Raw genomic sequence first — 17,582 nt, forward strand, 5'->3', positions numbered from 1 at the left:
AACTGTTCTCTCCAGTGCCCTCTAGCCCCATCCAGTCCCATCTCCACCACCTCTTCTCCCTTCCACCCCACTTTGTGTCTCTCCTTCCTGGTCTCTCTCACCTGTCCTCACCCGTGAACAAGTTGTTCCCATTAACATGAGAGCAGTGATGAAACCCCAGAGGCTGGTAGGGGGACTCCTGACTCTGCCCCTCAGATTGCTCAGAGCCCCGGTGGATAGGGCACTGCTTTTACTGTGAAATTTCCACCCAGTCCTGAATAAAACCCCCTTTCCTTGGTTCCCTAGTTGAGATATATTGATATTTTATTTTCTTTTAGTCTTTAAAATTTTTTTAAATTAGTTGAGATATTTGCCTGGAGGTGTAGGTTAGTGGTAGAGCACTGGCCTAGCATGTACCAGGCCCTGGGTTTTATTTATTTATTTATTTATTATTATTTTTTTTATACTATATTTCATGAATGACATTCACTATATATATTTCTCAATTGAACATACATATTTAAGATAACCCTCCTGACAAAAAAGGATCATGGATTAACATATATGCAGAGACATTTCCAAATGTCCAATCTATTTAATCTTCACAAGACATATTCTGAAAACACAGTTTGAATTTACATTTCCTTATGAGAAAGACAACTAGCTGTGACCAGGTGAAATGGAACTAAAATAACTCCATTCATGCTTGGAAGTGATGGTTAGTGGGAGGAAATGGTGGGCTCAGCCAATACAGCAAGAGCAAAGTAAGAGATCTGCATTTGGATCCTAGCTCTGTCTCTTCTCAGCTGAGCCTCTTCTGGCAGAGGTATTTAACTTGAGCCTCAGGTTCCTTGTCAACAGAGGGTTAATAGTTAACATCTCCATAGTTGTTAGAATTAAACGAAATAACTGGTGTAAAAAGTACAAGGCACAATGCCTGGTGTGTAGGGAACACTTAGTAAGTACTAGTTTTTATTAGTATGTTAACAGTAAATGCTTTCTTTTAATCCCTAGTGGCCCCTCCTGGGACCTCCTACTTGCAAATGCAGGGCAATTACAGACCATGACCTAAAGTATGCTCTCCAGGAGACAAATCTTAGCGATTGTGCACCCATGGCAGACCATGCACTAAGGCAGGAAAGAACTCCACAAAGTATCTCACACTTCATTTAATCTGAAGAATATTACAGGCTCTCTGTCTTCAGATATAAATTATTTATAACGTTACAGAACAAGCAGCGAATTCAACAATTTGAAAACTTAAGTAAGTCTACACGGCGTTAACTTGTGGCAACAGTCGTCCCAATTCGTTTTTTAAAAGTCACCCTTGCCCTCCGGTAAAGAGAGGTCTTCGTGACTTAAAGTATTTGTTCCACCTCCTTCCCGCCTTGAGAATTAGGAGCAGGGAGAGCAGGATGGAGGCAAGCAGGTAGAAGATGAAGCCGTAGAGGCCGGTAAGGCCGAGGATGCCGGCCGTGGCCTCCGACAGCGCTGACACTGAGGTCCGGCAGTAATCCAGGACCGCGGCGTTGCCTCGCACAGCTGCCTCGCTGATGAACGGCGGCCCCTCTCGCTTGGCCACCACCGCGGCCATCGCACCCGCCGGGGCTCAGCCTCTGCTTTCCGGAGGAACGACACGGAGCTGGAACACTGCGGTAGACGGTCACTTGGTGTTCCCTCAGACAGGAAGGGGTACAGATTCCCGCGGCGCCATCTTGTATCAGAGGCTCAGGCCCTGGGTTTTATACCCAGAACCACAAAAGAAATTTTTTTAATTAACTGTTTGTTTTTTTTTTTTTAATTAAAGAGGCTCTAGTTGGCTAATGGTGGCTCATGCCTATAATCCTAGCTACTTGGGAGACTGAGATCAGGAGGCTCACAGTTCAAAGCCAGCCTGGGCAAATAGTTCGCAAGACCCCATCTCCAAAATAACCAGAGTAAAATGAATTAGAGGTGTGACTCAAGTGCCTGCTTTGCAAGTTCAAACCCCTGTCCCACCAAAGAAAAGAAAAGGATCTAAAGATTGAGAAAACCAGAGAAAAAGGTCTTTGGCAGTTCAAAAGCACCTATAATGAAAATAAAACTTTCTCCTCAGGTGGACAGTCCAGGGTTTTCAATTCTTTTGAAAGTTAAATACATTTTATAACCAGGAAATACATATATACACATAGAACATATTAAAACAAAAGTTTCACAAAATGATATTTTCTATTTTGTCCAGTTCAATTTTAGCTTTTAAAATAACTGCTAGCTGGGTGTGGTGATACACACCTGTAATCCCAGCTTCTCAGGAGGCTGAAGCAGGAGGAACACTGAGCCTAGGAGTTCAAGATCAGCCTGGGCAACACAGTGATCCTTTGTCTCTTAAAAAATAAGCCACGGTTTTGGGGTAAATCTCAGTGGTAGAGCACTTGCCTTTATGTGTAAAACGCTCGGCTCAATCCCCAACAACACACACAAAAGAAAAGTCAGCTTTGGTGTGCACACTTGTAATCCCAGCACTCAGAGGCAGAGTCAGGATCTTGAGGTTAAGGCAAGCCTGGGCTACCGTATAGTGAGAGTGTCTAAAACAAAAACAAACAAACAGAAGCCTTTTCTCCCTGTTCAAACAAAGACTGGAGAGATAAAAAGAGGAGGAGGAACTGTGCCCCAAACCTGGGACCCCTTCATCTGGGACTGTCTCTTGCCCTGTCTCTGCAGGTGAGAAGCCCTACAAATGCTCCGTGTGCGAGTCTGCGTTCAACCGCAAGGACAAGCTCAAGAGACATATGCTGATCCACGAGCCCTTCAAGAAGTACAAGTGTCCCTTCTCGTGAGTGGGGCATGCCATGCTGCCGGGGTTCGGTCACATCTCCCCTGAGTGGCTGCCAGGGAGGGCTGGACAGCTTGAGGGCAAAGGCCTTTTTCTAGCCTGGCATGGCCCCTGCCTGCTTTACTCCCCACCCTCCTCCCTTTGGTGACAAGGGCTATTAGAGGGACCAGGCAGGGGTCCCGGGGCTGCTGAGCATCCCCTGACTGGCACTCTGGGTTCCAGGACACACACAGGCTGCAGTAAGGAGTTCAACCGGCCGGACAAGCTGAAGGCACATATCCTCTCCCACTCAGGTAAGAGACTTGGCAGCCTGCCAGGTGGGTCCTCAGTCATGTTCCTTGAGGTAGACCCACTGGGAGGAAGCACAGACACATTCCATGAGCCCTACTGGCCTGGCTGGTACAATACAGCCAACTGACTTTCCCTCTTCTGGGCTGGAGGCCAGGGCTGGGTTGGGGACCTTGGGATGTGCGGAGGTGGCTCAGTCACAGTCCCCAGTGCAAGGGGGAAGCTGGCCTGAGCAGAGTGAGCTCAGTGGGAGTGGTACCTAGTGTGATAGAGGTGTGGCTCAGGTGTAGTCCAACATGTGGCCTGGAGAGTCCTTGGCAGGGTAGGGCAGGGGGCTCCCAGCCACTCCTGTTTCCCAGAGCTCTGCAGAGCAGCTGGGCTGGTGTTCCGCACATTGACATTTTGAGCTGGATAATTTTGTCACGGGGGCTATCTTATGCCCTGTTTTGACAATTAGCAGCATCCTAGCTTGCTCAGTGGCATCCTTCCCAAAGCATGACAACCAAAAATAGCCCCAGGCATCCCCAAAAGTCCCCTGGGGGACTGTTTGAGAGCCACTGGTTTATAGGAAAGATTCAAGAACTTATGAAAGTTGGAAAACTGGGCTTGGAGACAGAGGACCTGGGTTTGAGTTTTGGTGTTGCCACTCTTGGTGCTGCTGGGTGAGCCACTCCCCACTCTGAGCCCCCATCCCACGGAGGCTACAGGGGCGAAGGCATGTATGGAAGGAGCCTGGCCCAGGTGGGTGTAGGCTGAGTTAACTTCAGAGTGACCTGTGGCACCCTGATTTGGTTCCTGGAATGACTCTTGAGACTCTACCATGTGGCAGGCAGAGGGTGTACCCTGGATATCAGGTAGGCAGAGCCTTTTCTTGCCCTCCTGGGGAAGCTCAGCACTTAGTGGGGGAGATGGAAAGTAAATAGTGACCAGGTAAGTGGCACTGTGGCACAGGATGCAGAGTTCTGGGATGGAGATCATAGGAAAGGGCAGAGAAGGAAGGGAGCTGGAATGGGGGAACTTCCCCAGCTCAGTGCTGAAGGGTGGGTAGCTTCCCAGGGAGGGGGCAGTGTGAGATAAGGAAGGGTGGGTGGAGAGAGAGGAGTGGTGAGTGGGATGGTCAGGCAGTACTACACTTCGTGTCAGTAGGAGGTTTGGAGTAGCAACCATTCTGCTCTTTTTGTGACATTTCTAGCTCCATGTGGGCAAGGGTTTGAGAAGCACAGGTGAGGCAGTCAGCCCAGAGGAGATGGCTGCTCAGGTCATTGCAGGAGAGCGATGAGGTGATCTGCAAAGTTCACCATGGCATAGGGATTGAGCAGACTGTTACAGGCAGAGGAAATGGCAAGTGCAAAGGCCCTGGGGCAGGATCCTGCCTAGTGCATGGAGGAGAGTGAGTGAGTGACTAGGAGGAGATGGGAGATGAGTGTATAGGGGCTAGGCCAAGCCCACAGGTGCTGGTACGGAGACTGAAATTTTATTCCGGGGCGGTGCACCCTCCCTGACTCACCCTCGTTCAACAGGCATGAAGCTCCATAAATGCGCGCTGTGCAGCAAGTCCTTCAGTCGCCGTGCGCACCTCGCGGAGCACCAGCGCTCACACACGGGCAATTACAAGTTCCGCTGTGCTGGCTGCGCCAAGGGCTTCTCTCGCCACAAATACCTCAAGGACCACCGCTGCCGCCTGGGCCCCCAAAAGGACAAGGACCTGCAAAACCGGCGGCCTCCCCGGAGGAGGGCAGCCCCCCGCAGTGGCTGTGGCAGTGGAGGGCGCAAGGTGATGCCGTCCCTGGGCGACCCGCTGGGACTAGAGGAGCTGAAGGTGGCGGGGACAGCACCCGAGGCCGCCCCTGGCAAGCCACCCTTCCCCGAGCAGGACGCCGTGCTGTCCATCGTGGTGGGTGGCGCGGTGGGCGGGGACCCCGAGCTGGTGGTACCTGGGCACGCGGAGGGGCTAGGCTCCAACCTGGCTCTGGCGGAGCTGCAGGGAGGCGCCGAGGGCCCGTGCGCCATGCTCGCTGTGCCCGTCTACATCCAGGCCTCCGAGTGAACAGGGCCGTTGGTGCCCATCCGGACAGGCTCTCAGCCTTGGTGCTGGCCATCGGCAGACGCCCTTTGCAAACCCTGGCCACCTATGTCTGCGCCCCACATCCGTCAGGAAACCCTACAACACCCTCGGGGCTGAGGCAGGGCCACTTGTAGCTCTTGGACACAGCGATGACAGGAGAGATGGCTCGGGCTTGAGCTGCCCAGTCTGGCGGATCTAGGCTGGTGGTTGGACCTCCTAGGAGAGATGACAGAAGGGTCCCACACTCCTCTCCTGCAGGCTGCCTCTGGTGGTCTCCAGTCAAGCTGCCCTCCAGTCAAGCTGCCCTTCAGGACACTGGACATAGCCCCCGTCCTTATCTATTGGTCATTTTCCCTTAGGGTTCTTCGTGGCTACTCTGCCAGGTGGGCATTTAGGAGGCAGACAGCATCCTGGCTAGAGAACAGCAATGAGCCAGACCTGGCTTCAAATCCAGGCGTTGACAAGCACTGCTGGGTGATTTGGGCAAGTCACGCTCTCTCTTGAGTCCGTGTTCCTCATCTGTACAGTGGAGCTTATGATAGTACTACTTCCTAAGGTTGTCTTGGGTATTCAAAATAATGAGACTTGGAAAGTGCCCAATAAATGTTTTTATCATGATGTGTGGATGTCCAAATAGTCCAGGCCCAAGCCTTGGCAGTTCCTTTCTTCGCTCCTAGGTGGAAGCGCTGCAAAACTTGGTGATGAGGCCACCTGTGGTCATCACAAGCTAGCCAGCCATGGAGAATCTTAAAGAGGAGTAGGTTTGGCGCTCCTGAGACAGTTACTACAGAGCACATTTCGTGCAAATGCCCTGGGGAAGGCGTGTGCAGATTCAGGATCCTGGGCCTCCCCAACCTTTTTGATTCGGAAGTTCTGACCAGAGCCTAAAGTCCATCCTGAACAGGCCTCTGTCCATCACTTAATGTCTGTCAGTGTCCCTCCCTCCAGCCCTCCCCTCCCTTACCAGCTGGCTCAGGTGGGAGGCAAACCAGGCCGAGCAGGAGGCAGAAGGAGAAAAGGGCTCTTGATACAATTCCCCGTTTATCTTCACAGTTACCCTCGGGGCCACATTGGAGAAGAAACTGAGCTCTGAGAGGGGCCAGGCAGGCGCAGCAGAGCTGGCTAACTCAGTTTGATGACTGAGCTCCCATGAAGCCTGCCAAAGTCCTCAGTCTTCTGGGTTGGGACCCAGGGCTGGACCTCAGAGCCAAATCCCACTTCCTGTATCTTTGGGAAGGATGTGAAGTTATAGGGGGATCAAAACTGATGGGGATAGGGTTAGGGCTGAATGTATCCCAGCCTGTGAAGGGGCCTGGGGAGGGTCTGGTGGAGACAGAAAGCCTCCTGGAGGGGATGGCATTTGAGCTGGACCTTGGCACAGAGCACATTGATGGATGGATGAATAGATAGAAGAGGGCAAGAGCAGAGGGATCGGCAAGTCGCCAGGGTGGCCAGAGATTTGGGAAGCATATGTGGACACTGATAATTACTGACTCTTCAGGCCTTCTCCACATGACAGACACTGTACTAAGCTGTTTCATGTCACCATGTCACGTTGCCTCAGCCTATCAGGTAAGCGCTGTTACTTTCCTTGTTTCCTCGTTGGGGAAGCGGAGACATGGCCTGCAAGCCACCAGTGTGGCCTGCCCCGACGTGCTCCTGGCTCTGGTGAAATCCGAGTTGATGGAGCATGAGAGAGAGCCTTGAATGTTGACTTCAGGAGTTTAGACTTTTGCTGTCTGTACAATGGAAGAGTCATAGGAATCCATAAGCATGTTTTTAAATTGGTACAATACCATTAAAGAAAATGTTAAAAACATCTCAGCTGGTGGAGTGGCTCAAGCGGTAAGCACACCTGCCTAGCAAGTGTGAGGCCCTAAGTTCAAATCCCAGTGTTGCTAAAAAAAAAAAAAAAGCAAAAAACAAAAAACACCACATCTCAGTGGTGCACAACTATTACAACTATTTAAGTTCTTTTCGTCACATCTTCCTGCTGGTGCTCACATACACCAGTAGTCAGGAGAACTAACACGAGGCAGTTACTGTGGGCCTAGCATCACTCCATGTACATGGAGGTAGGGGCTGCTTCTAATCCATTTTGCAGTAGGCATATAAGGTTAAGCAACCTAAGACCATGTAGCAGGTAAGTGGCAGAACCAGGCCATGGGGTAAGGGAGTTACTGAGATCAGGTCTGATGTCTAAAGCATACAGAGTTGGACTATAAGGGGAGAGGCTGTGACAATATTGGGGTTCCCCTAGCTGAGCCCTTCCTAGGTTAGCAAATGGAGAGATTGAGGCCCAGAGAGGGGATGGCCCTGGCTAATGGTCACAGAATTGGTGGCAGAGGCTCCAGCACCCCTCAAAGAGTCCTAAGAGTCTGGACAGAGTATAGTGTAAAGAAGGCATGATTAGCCAGGCGCTGGTAGCTCACGCCTATAATCCTAGCTACTCAGGAGGCAGAGATCAGGAGGATTGAGGTTCAAAGCCAACTTGGGCAAATAGTTTGTGAGACTCTATCTCAAAAAAAAAAAAATCACAAAAAATGGCTGGTGGAGTGGCTCAAGGTGTAGGGCCCTGAGTTCAAACCCCAGTACCACAAAAATAAAAAGGGCATGGCTGGGATTCATCTAAGCCCAGAAAGACCATAGACTTTGGCTCCAGGCAGGAGCTGGTTAGGATCCTGACTCTGCCCCTTATTGACTATGGCAAGTCATGTCCCTGCTCTGAACCTCAGCCTTTTCCAATCAGGGGAAAAGGGAGAGAATAACCCTTCCTGCCTGATGAGGTTGAGGTCACAGTTCAGGGAAAAAATACAGGTAAAGCAGAGATCACAACAACTCCCAAGGTTGGAGTCAGCCAATATGCTATTTGGCATTCACGATGTTTGGAAAAAAGTGAACCTATACTTAAAAATAATGAAACTTGGGTTGGGATGTAGCTCAGTGATAGAACATTTGCATAAGGCCCTGGGTTCAATTCCTAGGACTGAAAAGCTAAGTAAAAAAGTAAATAAAAATCAGGAAAGTTTAAATATACCACATAATATACTCTAATAAAATTTTTTTTTTAATGTATGGCAGAAGCCAGGTGCCAGTGACTCACACCTATAATTCTAACTACTTGGGAGGCTGAGATTGAGAGGATGACCATTTGAGGCCAGCCCAGGTAAAAAGTTAGCAAAACCTCACCTCAACCAATAGATGGGTACAGTGGTATACCCCTGTCATCCCAAGATACCTTGGAGGCTAAGACCTTAGGACCATGGTTCTAGGTCAGCCTGGGCAAAAAAAGTTTGCAAGATCCCATCTCAACAGGATAAAAGCTGGACATGGTGGTCTGTGCCTGTCATCCCAGCAACAGCAGGAAGCATAAAATAGGAGGTCCAGGCTGGCCTGGGCAAAAAGTGAGACCCTATCTCCAAAATAACCAGAGCAAAAAGGGCTGGTGGAGTGGCTCAGGTGGTAGAACATCTGCCTCGCAAGCCCTGAGTTCAAACCTCAGTACTGCAAAAAAAAAAACCTGCATTTCTGACTTGTACTGAAAAACTGGATTTCCTGGTGCCTGGTGCGGTAGGTAAAGCTGAGCTCGCCCTGGTGTGTGTGTTACAGATGGCCCAAGTCCCCATTCCGCCCAGCTGTCTCCCTGATGCTGCAGCCGAATGGCGTGGCCACTTACTGTAGAGAAGTAGTTCTAAGTTCCCAAGCTCAGAAGTGGGCAAGCAGGCTGTCCAGAAAGAGCCAGATGATGTTGGTGTTGCTCGCTTACTCTGCTCATCCATCCATTGTGCACACTCTGAGTGTATGTGTGACCTGAGGAACACTGTGAAGCTGCCACTGTCCCTCCCTGCCCTTCAGCCTCCGTCAGCCTCTAAGCTAGCTGGCCTCAGTTTCTTTAGCAGCAAAAAGAGAGGGGGGTGTTGAGTCACACTAACTTGATTGAGTGGCTACATAGTCCTTCATTCTGTGCTTTCTGCCTTATTTACATGGTACTGAATTCTCAAGGTGGCCCTTGAAAACAAGCTTTCTCATGCTCATATTTCAAATGGGGAAACCAAGTTTCAGAGAGGTGCCCAAGGACTCAGAGCTTGACTGCATGTAGCTGAGCTAGAGACCCAGGACAGCTGACAACAAAGTTCGTGCCTTGCTCTTAAGCTCTCACCTGCACTCATGCACAGGCTCGATTTGGAGCCATATGACCTAGGCTTCAGCCAATGCTCACCTCCTTGGCTGTCACCACCAGGGTCCAGACCGCCAGCTTCTCTTGTATGCACAACTGCATCAGCCTTCTCTCTGGTCTCCTAGTTCTCTCTTTCCCTATCTATTTGTTTTATCTTTTTTGGCAGTATTGGGGTTTAAACTCAGGGCCTCATGTTTTCTAGGCAGGAGCTCTACTACTTGAGCCACTCTGCCAGCCCTCCTATCCTTTTTTTTTCTTCTTCTTTTATTCATATGTGCATACAGTGTTTGGGTCATTTCTCCCCCCTCCTATCCATTCTTTTCTTTTCTTTTTTTTTTTTTTTAAGCCCGGCTGGCCTCGAACTCTTGATTCTCCTTCCTCATCCTCTTTGCCTTGTTGATTACTGGCATGTGCCACCATGACCGGCCTATCTATTCTTTTGACAGCTGCCCAAAGGATCTTTCTAGAGCTTGAATCAGTTTATGCCATTTTCCTGTTAAACTCTCCAGTGAAGCCAGAGTGGTGGTACACGCCTATTAGAATCCTGGCACTAGGAAAGCTGAAGCAGGAGGATCATGAGTTCATGACCAGCCTCTGTTAGATAGAGACGGTCTCAAGCAAGAAGATAATAAGAAGAATAAGAATGATAATAAAATAAAAGCCTCTGGTGGCTTCTAATTTCTCCTAAAATGAAACCCAACATTTTCCCCATAGATTTCAAGGTTCTTCATGATGTGACTTCAACTAACTCCACTAGCTGGTGTCCCACCACCATGCTGTCCCTCCTTTCCAGCCTTCCTTCTTGCTCCTCCTCTATTATAAGCTAATTGCTGCCTCAAGGCCTTTGTACTTGGTATTTGCTTTGTCTAGAATGCTCTTCCCATAGATTTTCCGATGGCAGGCTTCCTCCCTCTACCTTGGATAATGACTTATCCAAAAGTCATTTCCTCAGAGAGTCACTCCTCTGCAGATCTATCTAAAATAGTCCCTGTCCTCACCATTCTGTATTTCCTTGCTTTGTTTTTTTTAATCATCATCCTTGATGTTACATTAGCCACTTCTTGAAAGCTTTTTAGAGGTTCTAGCAGGGGAGCACAGCTACCCCTGATGGAAGACCAGTCCTCCTCTTCTGGGAATGATCGTCCTCTTCCACTGAGGGTGCAGCTTCAGGAGGGACTCACATGGAGTGGGGAGGGAGGAAGGGGACACTGCCTAGCCAGCCAGATCAGTTGAATCAACCTGTCACCATGTTAACAGCACTGCTGTAGTCTGTGACCAGATGATCCTGGTTTTTGTGCTCCAAATGGAAAAATCCAAGCAGAGCACATGGGTAGGGAGAGGTGTAGGATAGCTTCATTGAGAAAAGGGGAGTTACCTGTTCTGCCAGTTGAGGAAAGGGAAGAAGAAGCAGAGGGTACGGTGGGGTGGGCACAGGTGGAGTCCACCGGCAGAGAGAGAACACTTTTCTTTTTCAGATGCCTTTAAAACCTACACTACCCTGTGGGAGGGCAGGCCCAGGAGGTTCCCACCCAATAAAGAATGAGTGGGGAGGGGCGAGGGTAGTTCCCAGCCGGGTGGGGGTGGTCTGGCCCATCCCCAGGCAACCTACATGAGCCCCAAACTTTTCCTACTTCTAGCCTGCCTCAACCAGAGGATGGATGAGGGGGCTCCCACAGCTTCCCAGTTTCCATGCAAAATCTCAGGTCCTTGAGATCCACAAACATTGAAGAGCATTTCAAGGTGTCTCACAAGGTGAAAGTTTTAGGAAGGATTTATCTTAGTATAGCAGGATAAAGTACAAATGGAGGGAGAGAAAAAGAAGGAGAAACATTTCCTGTTCCCTGCACAGGAAATAGGAACAAAGACTCAGCATGGTGGTCCCCAACTATTAGTTTTATAGTGGAGAGTTGGGGGAATACACACGGTCAAAGATAATGGGTCCAGGTGGTGTCAGCTGAGATGGCTGACAGGGAGGGGTCACCCTCCCAAATCACACCCTAAGCCAGAGACAGTAGAATGCTTTAGAATGTCCCTTCCTAGCCTTGATTACTTCTCCACTCATCCAAGGTTCCTTGCAGCTCCTTAACATCTCAAAGATGAAAGCAGAAGCAGGTAGCTTCTCTTTGTCTCCCTGTTTCTGTAACTTAGCTTCGAAAGGATGGGAGGGGCCAACTGCTCTGGCTCTCCTTGTTCCAGTGTCAGAGTCTGACCCTTTAAATATTGATTAAAATATAATTTCCCTGTCTCCTCATCTGTCTATCCTGCCTCAAGCCCTGGCAATCAATGGGGTGACAGATGTAGCAGATCACCCTCTCATCCTAGATATTTCTTTACTGTCTGCTGTCCTTGTTAGAAACAAAAAAGTCTGCAAAGGCAAAGGCTTGTCTCTTTGTTCATGGATCTGTTTACAGTGCCTAGAATGCCCAGGAATTGTTCAGCCAATATTTGTTGACTGAATGAATGATAGCACTCTGACAGAACAAGGCCCATCCTCTCCTCCACCCCAGGAAGCCAAGAGTGAGTTTTCCCTGGGAAGAATCTGCCATGTCGGCTTACACCCAGCCAATCCTGAGTCGTGGGAATTAATGTCTGTTAGAGGACACCGGCTTCCTTTGTCTGAAGACAGAGCCGAGAGTATCTGGGACAAATGGCGCAGGTGGAAGCGGTGGCTTGAAAGTCTTGGTTGACAGAGCAGGTGTCCCAGAGGTCTGGGAGAACAGGTTGGATCAGTTTTGCCTCGCCTGAGTGGAGGCCCCAGCTGCTGGTTCTCCCAACCCCCACAGCTGTCAGCCTGTGATACCAGGTTTTCAGGGCCCAAAAGTTAGAGACCATGGAGTTAAGGGGCTCCCTGAGGGTGTGTGGAGGTCCCTTAGACGCAGAAACCTGAGACAGGCAGCCTCTCCCCCTCTTAAGGATCCTCAAAGTCCATTTAAGGCAGGCATTCTGGGAATGGAGCGTGGATTCTCAAAGCCATAATTCTGTCCATCACAATGGTCCAGGAAGAGATGATGTGATGGTGACCTCAACCAGAATCACAGCAGTGAAGACACTGACAGATGGGGTTCTGGATATATTTGAGGGTTGTTACCAAAGGGACATTCTAAGAGGTGGAAGAAATGGGCTTGGGCCTGGGTGAGGAAGGGAGTTCCTCAAGAGTAAGGTCCAGGGAGTCACAAGTCATTGACTGTTGTACACGTGACCCGTCACAGTACAGTCCTGCCAGGTGCTGGTGGCTCACGCCTATAATCCTAACTACTTGGGAGGCTGAGATTGGAAGGATCACGGTTAGAGTCCAGCCAGGCAAATAGTTCAAGAGACTCCATCTCCAAAATAAGCAGGCAACATATTGAGCGTCTGTAAGCTTATTTCTTCAGTTGTAACCTGTAGTTGTATGATTAACTGAGATTAAATGAGATTTTTGTTTGTTTTTAGTTCTGGAGATTGAATTTGGGTCCTTGTCCATGTACCACCGAGCTCCACCCCAGCCTAGATGAGATATGCTATTTAAACTGTTTGGCTCAGAGTGAGGGCTCAGTAGGTATTGGTGATTATTAATGCTGTTATTATTTATTTAGTAAGCATTATTGGATACATTTTCTGTGACAAACTCTTCATCTGTATTCTCATTGAATTGTCAAAATGGTCGGTGAAAAGATAATGTTATTTCTGTTTCATAGATGGAGAAACTGAGGTAGATAAGTGTATGACAGGGTAGCTTAGCTCCAATTCTCTTTTCTTTTTCTTTTCTTTTTTTCCTTGAAACAAGGTCTAGCTATGTAGCCCAGGCTGGTCTCAAACTCATGAGCCTCTTGCCTCGGCCTGCTGAGTGCTGAGATTACAGCCTAGACCCAATTCTGATCTGTGTGTGTGTGTGCGTGCTAGGGATTGCTTCTGTGTCTTGTGTGTTCCAAGCCTGTGCTCTGCTACTGAGCTATGCCTCAGCTCTGGAAATTTCCCCCGCCGCAATGCTAAATAAGCTGTATGGTGGGCAACAAACAATGTTCTCTTTTTATTACTTCAACACACTTTTTTTTTTTTTTGGCAGTATTGGGGCTTGAACTCAGGGCCTTCACCTTGAGCCACTCCATCAGCCCAATTTTTTGTGATAGGGTTTTTTGAGATAGGGTCATGGGAACTATTTGCCTGGGCTCGCTTTGAACCACAATCCTCCTGATCTCTGCTTCCTGAGTAGCTAGGATTATAGGCATGAGTCACCAGCACCCAGCTCAGCATAGCATTTTAAAAGACTAATCCATAAATGTAGCATGAATCATTATTTCATTCTGGTTGAGGTCACCATCATCTCTTGCCTGGACTATTGTAATAGCCTGTGTGATGAACAGAATTATGGCTCTGAGATGTCCATGCTCCATCCCAGAATGCCCCCTTAAATGGACTTTGAGGATCCTTGAGAAGGGGAGAGGCTGCCTGTCTCAGGTTTCTAATTTATGTTTATTTAACATTTCTTTGTTATAGCTGAATAGTATTCCATTGCATAGAAACACAGCATTTTGTTTATTCATGTATCTAACAGTGGGCATGGGGGTGGTTTCCATTTGTGTGTGTGTGTGTGTGTGTGTGTGTGTGTGGCTGGAGATTGAACCCAGGGCCTCACACACGCTAAGCAAGCAGTCTACCACTGGTCAGTCTGTCTGTCTGTCTCTGTTTTGAGATAGGGTTTTGTTGTGATATACCAGTTTGGCCTCAAACACATGATTCTGTGCCTCAGCTTCACAAGTGCTGGGATTGCAGGCGAGCAATGCTAAGCCTGGCAGTTTCCTCTTTTGGGCTATTAGGAGTCATGCTGCTGTGAACACTGGTGTACAGGTTTTGGCTTTGTTGTTTTTTGGTGAGACTGGGGTTTGAACTCAAAGCTTCATGCTTATAAAGCAGGTGCTCTACTGCTTGAGCCACACCTCCAGTCCATTTTGCTCTAGTTATTTTTGAGATAGGGTCTTGCAAACTATTTGCCCAGGCTGGCCTTGAACCATGATCCTCTTGATCTCAGCCTCCCAAATAACTAGGATTATAGGCAGGAGCCACCAGCACTGGCAGTGTATAGGTTTTTGTGAGAACCTCTGTTTCTTGGGTAAAGCCTAGGAGTGGAAGGCTGAGTCACACAGTAACTATATTTAGCCCTGAGTGGCTGCCAGGCTGTTTTCCATGGGAGGGGGACATTTCTCATGGACAGTGTGTGATGATTGCTGTTGTTCCACTTCCCAACACTTGTCATTTCTGTTTTGTCCTGCTTTCTAATTATAGCTGTCCTAGTAGTTATGACCTATCTCATGGTGATACTAATTTTTGTATTTCCCTAATAACTAGTAATGTTGAGTATTGGGAGTCTTACTGGCTGTGGATTAAAAAAAAAAACTATATATTTATTTATTGGTGCTAGAGCTCAAACCCAGGGTCTTTCACATGCTTGGCAAACATTCATTGCCAGCCCCTGAGTTAATTTTTGTGTGTGAAGTGATGTGGGAGAAGGATTCATTCTTCTGCATTTTGGATATCCAGTTATTCAACACTATTTATTGAAAGGACTCTTCTTTCTGCATTGAATGTTCTTGGCATTCTTCTTAAAAATCAATTGGCCATAGATATCTATTCTTATGTCAGTACCACACTATTTTGATTATTGTAGCTTTGCAATAGTTTTTTTTAAAGAGATGGAGTCTCAGGCAGATGTGGTACACATCTGTAATTCCAGCACACAGGAGGCTGAGGCAGGAGAATCATGAGTTTGAAGCTAGCCTGAGTTCATAATGAGCTCCAGGCCAACCTGGGCTACATAGCAAGACTCTGTCAAAGCAGTCAGCTATGTGTGGTGGCCATGTCTATAATCCCAGTTACTCAGGAGGCAGAAATTGGGAGGACCACGGTTTGAGGCAGCCAGGGCAAAAAGTTAGTGACACCCCCTTTTCTCAGCCAGTAAACTGGGTGTGGTGATGCGTGTCTGTAATCACAGCCATGAAGGAGGCTGTGGGCAGGAGGATCATGGTCCAAGACTGAGCCTGGGCAAAAGTGCAAGATTCTACCTGAAAAATAACTAAAACAAAAAACAGTTGGAAGTGTGGCTAAAGTGGTAGAACACCTGCTGAGTTCAAATCTCTGTACTGCCAAAAAAACAAACAAGCAAACAAAACCCACCAAGCAACAACAAAGAGATGGGGACCTCACTATGTTGCCCAGGCTGGCCTCAAATTCCTAGGCTGAAGCAACCCTCCTGCCCCACCCCCCTTGTATCTGGAACTACAGGCAGGTACCACCATGCCCGGCTTTATAGTAAGTTTTGAAATTAGCAAAGGTGAGTCTTCCACGTCATTCCTCTTCTTCTTCTTCTTTTTTTTTTTTTTTTTTGGTTGCACTGGGCTTTGAACTCAGGGCCTTACACTTGCTAGGCAGGCGATCTACCACTTGAGCGACCTTGCCAGCCTCATTCTTTTTAAATAATTTTTGACTATTCAGGACCTCTTGCAATTACATATGAATTTTATTTATTTATTTTTTTTGGCCTCACACTTACTGGGCAGGTGTTGTACCAATTAAGCCATGCCCCCAGCCCTTTTTTCTTTAGCTAATTTTCAGGTAGAGTTTTTCCCCAGACTGGCCTAGAGCATGATCCTCCTACTTATGCCTCCTACCTAGTAGGAGGTAATGAGGAGAGCAGGCATATACCACCATGCCCAGCTTGCTTTTTATGAGATGAAGTCTCACTTTTTTGCCTGGGCTGGCCTTGAACCATGATCCTCCTGAGTGGCTGGAATTAGAGGTGTGAGCTACTAGGCCAGAGTCAATGTGTGCATGTCTGCATGTCTGATCTGTAGCTCAGGTTACGTCTATAGATCAATTTGGAGAGTATTGCTATTTTAACAATATTAAGTTCTCCCATCCATGGATATGGGATGTCTTTTCATTTACTTAGGGTTTCTTCAATATCTTTTACTTTTCAGAGTACAAACCTTTCATTTCCTTGGTTAATTTTTGGGTTTTTTTTTTTTTTTTTTTGTGGTGCTGGGGTTTGAACTCAGGGCCTATATCTTGAGCCACTGTACCAGCCTTTTTTTGTGATGGGTTTTTCAAGATAGGGTCTCATGAACTGTTTGCCCAGGCTGGATTGGAACCTTGATCTTCCTGGTCTCTGCCTCCTGAGTAGCTGGGATTATAGGCATGAGCCACTGGTGCTCAGCTTCCTTGGTTAAATTTATTCCTAAGTATTTTATTCTTTTTGAGGCTATTGTGAATGGAAATGTTTTCTTTCTTTTCTTTTTCTTCATTTTAAACAAGAAGTTTATTTAAACAACAAGACACTGGACTTGAAGGAAAAACTATGATTTTTTTTTTTAAGAGTAATTTACCCCTACTTAAAGTCAGATTGCCCTACATGTAATAGCTATGTACAAAAAAGTTACACAATTGTCCTTGGTTTTACAGTGATAAATGAAAACATTACAATTCTCCAATCAAAAAAGGTATGCAAGGATTTTTATGTTGGGTTTTTTTGTTGTTGTTGCTTAAACAGTGAAAGCAAAATAACTTACTGGAATGTAGAGATAAAAGCTGAATGAGCATGCCACGGATGGAGAAGGGGGATATTTTCACAGAACCAGTATCTTCCTCCCATTCCATCTCCATTTGATGTTTATCAAAACATACCATTGGCCATTCAGTAAAAAAGAAAAAGAAAAGCAATATGGTTGTGCACATACACCAGTTACTTTATGTACAATAAAGGGATTGGGGAAGGGGAAAACAAACCACAGAGAAAATGATACTGTAGCAGTCAGGATATGGTGGAACCAAATTGCAGTTTTCTAATTGAGAATGTGTTCTTGGCCTATTACAACAACACAGTTCTGGAGTAAAGTGGCAGGTTCCCTTTTTAGTAGACACCTCCTGTGTGCTGCTGAAGCACATCCTCCAGTTCCAGCAGCGCAGGTGTGTCCATTTCATCAAATTGGAATCTGATCTGCCTCATTGACAAGCCCTGTTGTTCACAGTGAGCTTTCATTGTTTTACTAAGTGGTGTATGCCTCTTAAACTGCACCACAGGACCATTCTGCCCTGCCACCTGCAAATTACTATGATCGTTCTCAGTCTTGATTCCTTCCTTGGGCTTTTCATTGTCCATGGCAAGTGTCCTCAGCTGCCACTTCACACAAGAGGTACACCACAAGGAACACCATGGCGGTAGAGGGGGCGGCAGCTGGAAATTTTTTTTAATGACATTTTCAGAAATACAGTTGATATTTTGTGTTGAT

At 47.4% G+C, this 17,582-nt stretch overlaps 1 protein-coding gene and 1 pseudogene across 2 annotated transcripts in view; one reads left to right on the top strand and one right to left on the bottom strand.

Annotated features, from left to right (window-relative positions):
• The window catches only part of Znf341 (zinc finger protein 341), a 35,786-nt gene extending 28,847 nt beyond the window's left edge, over nucleotides 1-6,939 (top strand). The window contains exons 13-15 of one of the 2 annotated variants that reach the window (XM_020170266.2): nucleotides 2,680-2,791; nucleotides 3,014-3,084; nucleotides 4,600-6,938. In XM_020170266.2, the coding sequence (XP_020025855.2) occupies nucleotides 2,680-2,791; nucleotides 3,014-3,084; nucleotides 4,600-5,126 (710 nt within the window). In that variant the 3' untranslated portion in view covers nucleotides 5,127-6,938. Of the gene's footprint in view, nucleotides 1-2,679; nucleotides 2,792-3,013; nucleotides 3,085-4,599 lie in introns of both variants that reach the window. The other variant, XM_074074572.1, reaches the window with a different exon arrangement.
• A 10,264-nt stretch (nucleotides 6,940-17,203) lies between these two features.
• LOC109690767 (small ubiquitin-related modifier 3 pseudogene) lies at nucleotides 17,204-17,452 on the bottom strand (annotated as a pseudogene).
• Nucleotides 17,453-17,582: the final 130 nt, after the last annotated feature.

The sequence above is a fragment of the Castor canadensis genome, chromosome 5, assembly GCF_047511655.1.
Source record: "Castor canadensis chromosome 5, mCasCan1.hap1v2, whole genome shotgun sequence".
NCBI classification, from domain to species: Eukaryota; Metazoa; Chordata; class Mammalia; order Rodentia; family Castoridae; genus Castor; species Castor canadensis.